The 7,612-nt window shown below is 43.1% G+C and overlaps 1 protein-coding gene across 1 annotated transcript in view; it reads left to right on the top strand.

Moving 5' to 3' along the window:
• The window catches only part of MEPE (matrix extracellular phosphoglycoprotein), a 12,476-nt gene extending 6,370 nt beyond the window's left edge, over positions 1-6,106 (top strand). Inside the window, exons 3-5 of the mRNA XM_006760045.2 lie at positions 426-479; positions 1,438-1,530; positions 4,234-6,106. Coding sequence (XP_006760108.1) covers positions 426-479; positions 1,438-1,530; positions 4,234-5,703 — 1,617 coding nt within the window. The 3' untranslated portion in view covers positions 5,704-6,106. The remainder of the gene's footprint in view (positions 1-425; positions 480-1,437; positions 1,531-4,233) is intronic.
• Positions 6,107-7,612: the final 1,506 nt, after the last annotated feature.

Raw genomic sequence — 7,612 nt, 5'->3', positions numbered from 1 at the left:
AAGTTAATAACAATGTACCTACCTATATAGTTTAAGTTTAAAAAATTTGGCTCTCAGAAGAAATTTCAATCATTGTACTGTTGACATTTGGCTCTGTTGACTAATGAGTTTGTTGACCACTGTCCTGGTTCATAGGTTGATGCTCAGCCACTGAGCACACTGGCCGGGCACCATTACTGAATTTATGCAACAGTGCCGTTCTGTAATGGCGATGGCATCCTCTCCCTGTGGGGGAGGTGTGCGGGCACCCGCTTGTGGCACTGAGACAAATATTAACGTGCTGAGTGTACCCATCCTTTCTGGTCAGGATGATTTCCCACATCGAGTGGGACAACTCGGTGAGAGAAAAATAAAAGATTTGCTATTTGAAGACATGAATGAAAGAATGGATGTTTGGTGAAGTTTTATTTCTTGTTTCCTTTCAGACGGTTCAACCACAGGCTGAGAAAACTAGGCAAGACTGTGTGGAAGAACAGAGGGTAAACAGAGTTATTCTTCTCAAATAAATCCATTTCGGCTCTGTAAAGGAAAACGTCAGTCAGAGGAAATGTTAACTGTCAAAAATAGTCTTGTGTACTTAGGATGAAAGCACAAAATCATACACCGTGACTTTGGCACTTCAATTCCGTCACAGTGTGTGACAGAAAAGAGAAAGGCATTCTAAATGGAGATTCATCTTCAATATGACTTCTTCTTTCAGGGGCATAAGCGAGGAAAAATTCTGGTGTATTGTTATTAGCAAACACCATCTTCCCACACATGTACAGGAGAACAGAGCAATAAATGAGGGAGAAAACAAAGGAAAGAGCATGCATGAGCCATAAGGGGAGTTCTGTTTACTTGGAGTGGGTTTCCGTCTGCATCCAGAAAGTTAAACAAGCCCCCTCCGCTTTTCAGGTCACCAAATTGCAGCTTACTCCCGCCTGCCAGGGCTTCTTCTGGCAGTCTCCGAAAATTCCCTTCCAAGAACTAACAATGTTCTGTTCTCTGTCTCGGTTGAAAATACAAAGGCAAAATACAAACTGCAAATTTAAGAGCCTGGATTTTCATGCTGCGAGTTTTGCCAATTTGACATCAGACATGTATATTGTAAAATCTGCTTTGCTTCTAATCCCCTGCCCCCTCCCACCTGAAAATATTCCAAGTGCTCCATTTCCACGGAAATGTGGTCATCAAATTGATACACCAGGGAGAGAGGGAAGTTGATAGTCATCCTTAAGGAAAAAGGATTTAGAGACATGCAGAAAAGAAAGGAACAGGCTCTCTTCAGGGACTGGTGGACACACGCCCTCCTGTGGTTATAGGAAGAACTGCCTTTTGTGACAGGCAGAATTACACTTCGCCCAAATTTTAAAATATCTGTACTATCAAAAAGAGAGCCAGGAAACTTCATAGTCAGAGATAAACCCATCTTAATAGAATGTTGTATTTTTGTAGGTCACCTACAAGGGTCACCATGAGAAACATGGGTATTATATTTTCAAGTATGTTTACACATCACCTGGGAGGAAAAATCAAACGGACATAAAGGTAAGCTGAATTTCTGAGTGATGATCCTTATCAGGAGTCAAACTATGACGAATTCTAGGGGGACAGAGTTTGCTTTTCTCCTGCTCTGGGGTTTTGGTCTGCGGCTGGTGCCTTTGTCCTTCCCTCACACCCCAGGCTCCTCAGGCGGCTGTGCTGTGGGACTCTGTGTTCCTGACACTGGTGGCCCACCCAGGCCCTGGCCCAAACCTTGCCCTCCTTCAGGACCTGTTGAGCCAGGTGTGGTACTGGTGGACTCTGGACACCCATGACAACTTTTTTGGTTTATTGCTTCTGATTAATGTTTGGTGTTTTATGGGGAGGTTTTCTGGTACTATATGCTCTAGCGGTGAGGATTGGAGGTCATTTTGGCCCAAAGAGTGACACAGTCTAATGTCCCTTAAGTGCATTGCACAGAGGACACCATCTGTGTCAGGATGTCCAGAAGAGAAACAATAAGGGCCTTGTCTCTGGAAGGGAACAATAATTCTTCTCATTCAGTTCCTTCTTGTAAATTCATTGGCCAAGGAGCTGGACGCAGCTTGAAATGCCATCAGCAAAAAGGACTGCTTACTTTTTCCCAAATCTGGCTTCATGTCCCATGAAAGTTGTAGTTTCCCTTCAGAACGTTGTTTTGTTCTGCTTGATATTCTGCAGATGCATCTCTAAGACTAACTTCCTGTTAAACTTACTTGTTGGAACACCTATGTATTGAGCACTTCCCACTGTGCAAGATGCGATGTGAAATGAAATGATTGAGAGAACTTAATTCTCTCTCTCCAGGATGTTAGAATTATAAATAATAGGGAACAAATGGCACTTAGAAAAATCATTAACCCCAGTTAATTCTCTCTCTCCAGGATGTTAGAATTATAAAGGAAACAAACGGCACTTACAAAAATCATTAACCCCAGGCAGAATGTGCAAAGTGCTACCTAAGAGGTACTCAGAACAGTATGCTTCTGGGCTTGGATTAGAAAAAGATTAGTTCCTAGCCGGGTGTTCAGGGAAAAGTACATAATGGGAGTAATTGAGCTGTGGAGGTGAGTAGGATTTGAGCAAGCAAGTGGCTGGTAGAGGCCATATCCACGAAAAGAATAATGTAAGTGAAGGTGCAGAGAGAGAAAAACAGAGCAGAGGAAAGCAGATCAGCCCACTGACACAGAGATCATCACACAGTCAACAGTGCAACCATCAGGCAATCAGTTAACACAAGCAAGTGCAAAACTAATTGAGCGCCACACAAAACAATTTAAAAGTTGTTTTATGTTTTTGCTCATAAAAGAACTCTGTTCAGTCTTTAGTAAAATGCACAGAATTCATTAGTATACCTGCTACTGTTTTAAAAGAAGTAAAAGCACTAAATGTAACAAAACTTCTCACGTCAGAATACAGAGGGAGAAAAGGTAAGAAGGAATTATTATAATCTAATGATTTTCTAATGCACCTGCTTAAACCAAAAGAATAATTAGCAATTAGCAAACGAACTTGGTTGCAAAGGGAAATATAAATGTCCATGTAAAACTTGCCAAGAGTTAATGTCTTGAAATAAGTCAAATGTTTAAAATACTTCTTATTTGCCAGGCTGGCATGGCTTGGTGGTTGAGCTTTGATCTATGAACCAGGAGGTCACAGTTCGATTCCAGTCAGGACATATGCCCAGGCTGTGGGCTCCATCTCCAGTGGGGCAAGTGCAGTATGGCAGCCAATCAATGATTCTCTCAAATCATTGATGTTTTTATCTCTCTCTCCCTCTCCCTTCCTCTCCAAAATCAATAAAAATATATATTAAAAAATAAAATACTTCTTACTTAAAAACAACTCACTATAAAGTTTTTTCTATTAAAATTTTCCTAATTGCAAACTCTTATTTTCAGAATATACCTGCCAAATAAAAGATTAGTGAATAATGATGTTATAACTCCTCAAATAAATCATTTCATATTAGCTCTTAAAATTTGGAACTTGTATATTGCATATTAGCCAGCTTCATAAGAATAGAGGGCATGTCCATAAGCCATTTTTATCTTGAGATTCAAGTGTGAGCTGATGCAACAATTTCCTCACTGCTTCTAACATTTATAAAGTACATGTATAAAACTAAGCAGTCCTTCAAGTAGAACAGTACTATATTTGAGGGAGGGAGGGAGGTAGGAAGGGAGGGAGGGAGAGAGAGAGAGGAAAATATGAGAATAGGAGAGAGAATAGTTTTTAAAAATATGAGCTCTGTTAGCAAACCATGCTAAAGCCCCGTCACTTGCAATGACTCATTAGTCACAAGATGAAGACCACACTCTATCTTTCTTCAAAATCAGGCCCTAATCATCTACATTTCCAAATTTATTTCTTATTCTCTTCTGTAGGATTTCTCAACTCTAAACTTATAGTGTTATTCACAGTATCTTTCAAATGTTTCCTGGTTCCAAACCTTTGAATATGCAAACTTATTCTTAAAATATTCTCACCACTTCCCTTCCATGTATCTGAATCTTACCCATCCTTCAAACCTTGTTCATCCCTCTTTCTCCATAAAACCTGCTTCGGCCATTCCAGAATTAGCTCTACTAATAAACTTCTCTTGAGTTAATAGAATCTTTGTATTAAGTATCTAGTTGTTTTTTTAAAATATATGTCTCATAAGAATTATTAGATTTTTAAAAGTTAGCATAAAATAATCACTTTATGTTAAAATTTACACTTTACCAGGAAGAAAGAAACAAAGACAATATCGCTCTTCACCTTTCTGGCAAGAGAAGAAACCAAGAGCCAGCACTTAAAGACAACATTGCCCAAGAGAGAGAGAAAGACTTGTCCCTCCTTGGAGTTGATAAAAATAACCAAATTAGTAAATCCCCAAATCTTTTTGAAAATAGCCAGACAACGAATGAAGGCTATAGTATTAGTCACAAAGATAACGCCCACAATGACCTACAAACGCCCATTTACCCCGAATCCACTGGGAATAACGGGTCTGAGGATGGAGACGATGTTCTCAGCGGACTTCATGACCAAGAAGAATATGGAGCAGCTCTCACCAGAAATAATACACAACTTATCATGGCACCAGGAGCAGTGATTGAACCATTAGGGGACGAAAACAAAGATATCAAACCCAGGAATGTTCCAAGCAAAATTCCAGCAAGTGCAAACCATGCTAAAGCCCCTTCAAAAGGTAAGAAGAATCATCAAAGAGATCCGCAAGCCCCCAATATTCCAGCCAAGGGCAAAAGCACGCACCACATCCAGTACAACACAGACTATCTAAAACAGTTCCCCACACTCAAAAACATCCCCAGTGATTTCGAAGGCAGCGGTTATCCAGATCTTCAAGAGAGGGGGGACAGTATCTCTCCTTTCAGTGGAGATGGCCAGCCTTTTAAGGACGTTTCAGGTAAAGGAGAAGCTATGGGTCCTGACCTGGAGGGTGCAGATATTCAAACAGAGCTTTCCGGCCCGGGGGAAGCAGAGACGACTGACCCAGAAGCAGGAGGCCCGGGTTATAACGAAATCCCAGAGAGAGCAGAAGATGGCAGAGGTGTCATTGGAACCCGGGGTGAACCAGCACGAGAGGCAAACACTGCCGATGTCAGCCTCGTGGGGGGCAGCAACGACATCATAGGGAGCACCAATTTCAGGGAACTCCCTGGAAAAGAAGGAAACAGAGTGGATGCAGGCGGCCAAAATGCTCACCAAGGGAAAGTGGAGTTTCATTACCCTCATGTACCCTCAAAAGAGAAAAGAAGAGAAGGCAGTCGCGACGTTGCTGAAAGTACGAATTATAATGAAATCCCGAGAAATGGCAAAGTGGGGAGTAGGAAAGGTACGGAACATTCTCACAGGAACCAAGTGACCGCGAGTGAAAAGCAAAGGTTTCCTAAGAAGAGCAAAAGCCCAGGCCAGCTCATTCCCCATCAGGGCCTTGACAATGACATTAAAAGTGAAATAGGTCCCCACAGTGACCCCAATAATGTGGAGACTGTACCCACACACAGTGGGAGAAATCAGTACGGACCCCACAGGCAGAACAGCTCCCCCTGGGCTCAGGGTCTGCCGCGGAGAAGGAGCTCCTGGGCTCACAGAAAATCCCACCCCGGCAGAAGGGTGAGGCCCCCCAGAAAGCACGGCAGCAGTGACTCATCTGACAGCGCCAGCTCCAGCGAGAGCGATGGGGACTAGGCCACTAGGAACTCCCAGCAGGATCAAGTTCAAATCCCCAGACACCCCCGACTTGACTTGACCTGACCGTGAAGGAGGGCCACCCGGTATAGCGGACCAGGTGAAGGTGAAGAAGGGCGGGGCAGGGAGCGGAGGAAGTCTAGAAACGCAGCCTCCTGGGCAGAACTGTGGCTATGTTTATGGTCATGGTATGAAATGCTATCCAACGTTACGATGCTTTATGAAATTCTATTGAAAATCATGATGCTTTTTTAAGGGAAAAAAATCATTAAGGATTTATGGAATAGGTAGCATTTGAATAGGCGTCATTTAAAAGTAGTTTGTGAATGTCTAGCCTCTCTTGCCGTTGCTCTGCAAAGACAGGAAAACAAACAGTATCTCTCATATCGTAATCTGTAATAAATGATCAATAAGAAAAGTCTGTTGGCTCCGGCGCTTCATTTCAGAGACAACAGCTTAGTCCTGCGCCCGGCAAAGGCAGTGCTGTGAAGTCCACCTGCTGAATAAAGCTCACGGCCTGAGCCAGCGTTTCCCTCTTCTCGGAAGGCCCGCTGCTCTGGCAAACATACCCTGCTGCTCAGCCGGCTGCACTCTGCTCTGCTGCACACCCCCAGCTTCGCAGAAGGCAAACGGTATTTCCAGAAACAAATCGCCATGTTCTCACTTCTTCCTCACTTCTAGGGGCCTATCACAAAGAGAAAACGAACCTGAAAGAAATGATAAGAGGACCTGAAAACAAGGATTATCTTCTCCCCCTGATTTATTCTCCATCTTCCAAGTATAACAGAAATCAGTATTAATGGAAAGACTTAACATATCACCCAATAAATTAGACAGAATTCCAGAATAAACTATTCCTAGTAATTTTTTTGAATAAAAGACTTGGTGGTACACACACACACACAATGAAGTAAAGGAAATTGTATTCGAATTGAAATTGCATACACATGAATTGAAGTAAAGCTGCTACTTATCTCCCAGATTATATCAGACTGATACATGTGAATGGTCTGAACACAGGAAAAACACTTGGCGTTTTAAAGGGGAAAAATGAGCTTCTAGAGAAAACGAATGTTTCGTTGGGTTTCTAGGCAGCACCTTCCGCAGGCCGTCTGTCCTCGTCTGCTATCTAGTGGAGAAACTGCGTTTCAACCCTCGGGTCAGATAGTCTTTCCTCTCTCCCAGCTGGAGCGTTCATGCACATTTATTCACACTTTCTTCATCCTTTTAAGGGAAATTCAATGTTTCAAAGTCTGCAGTGCGTTCCTGTGGGGCTGGGGCAGGAGTCCAACCTGGACGGCGCCGGGACGTGGAAGCACCGGCTGCTCGGGTCTGGGCGTCAGCTACACCCGGGTTTCAGGGTTTCAGCCCCGATGCTGCATGAGCTTCGCCTTTTTTCTTTCTTTCTTTCTTTCTTTTTTTTTTAAAATAAACATGCATTTCCAAAATAGGACAGAAAATATCAGCCTCACAAAGCTGCCTTCTATGCGGTGACGGACATGGGCATAGCCTGCCACCTTGTGCCCAAAAAGAAAAGATCCTCTGCCTCACTTACTTCCAGGCCTGCTACCCCCTCCAGCCCCACCCTCCCGGGGTTCTCTGCTTATGAACAGCCACCTGGACCTTACAGCCTCATTAGTCTGCTCTTGGTAACTCCAGCCTGTCGGGGCAGCATACTACCTGATTCTGTTTGACATACACTCGGCTCAGTTGAAAAACATTTACTGAAGGATCCCATTTGATGCAATTCCATGGGGATTAAAAGAAGAAGAGAAAAGATGCTTGTGGCCCTTGTGGAGCTGACGTTTTAGTCAAGGAAAAAAGGCCCAACACAGGTGCCTGGTAGACTGTGGTAAGTTCAACAATAGAAATAAGAAATAGAGTGATTATAGGAGCTCCGAGGAAAGAG

The sequence above is a fragment of the Myotis davidii genome, unplaced genomic scaffold (genome assembly GCF_000327345.1).
Source record: "Myotis davidii unplaced genomic scaffold, ASM32734v1 scaffold356, whole genome shotgun sequence".
Taxonomy (NCBI): domain Eukaryota; kingdom Metazoa; phylum Chordata; class Mammalia; order Chiroptera; family Vespertilionidae; genus Myotis; species Myotis davidii.
This window is presented reverse-complemented; position numbering and strand designations above follow the sequence as displayed.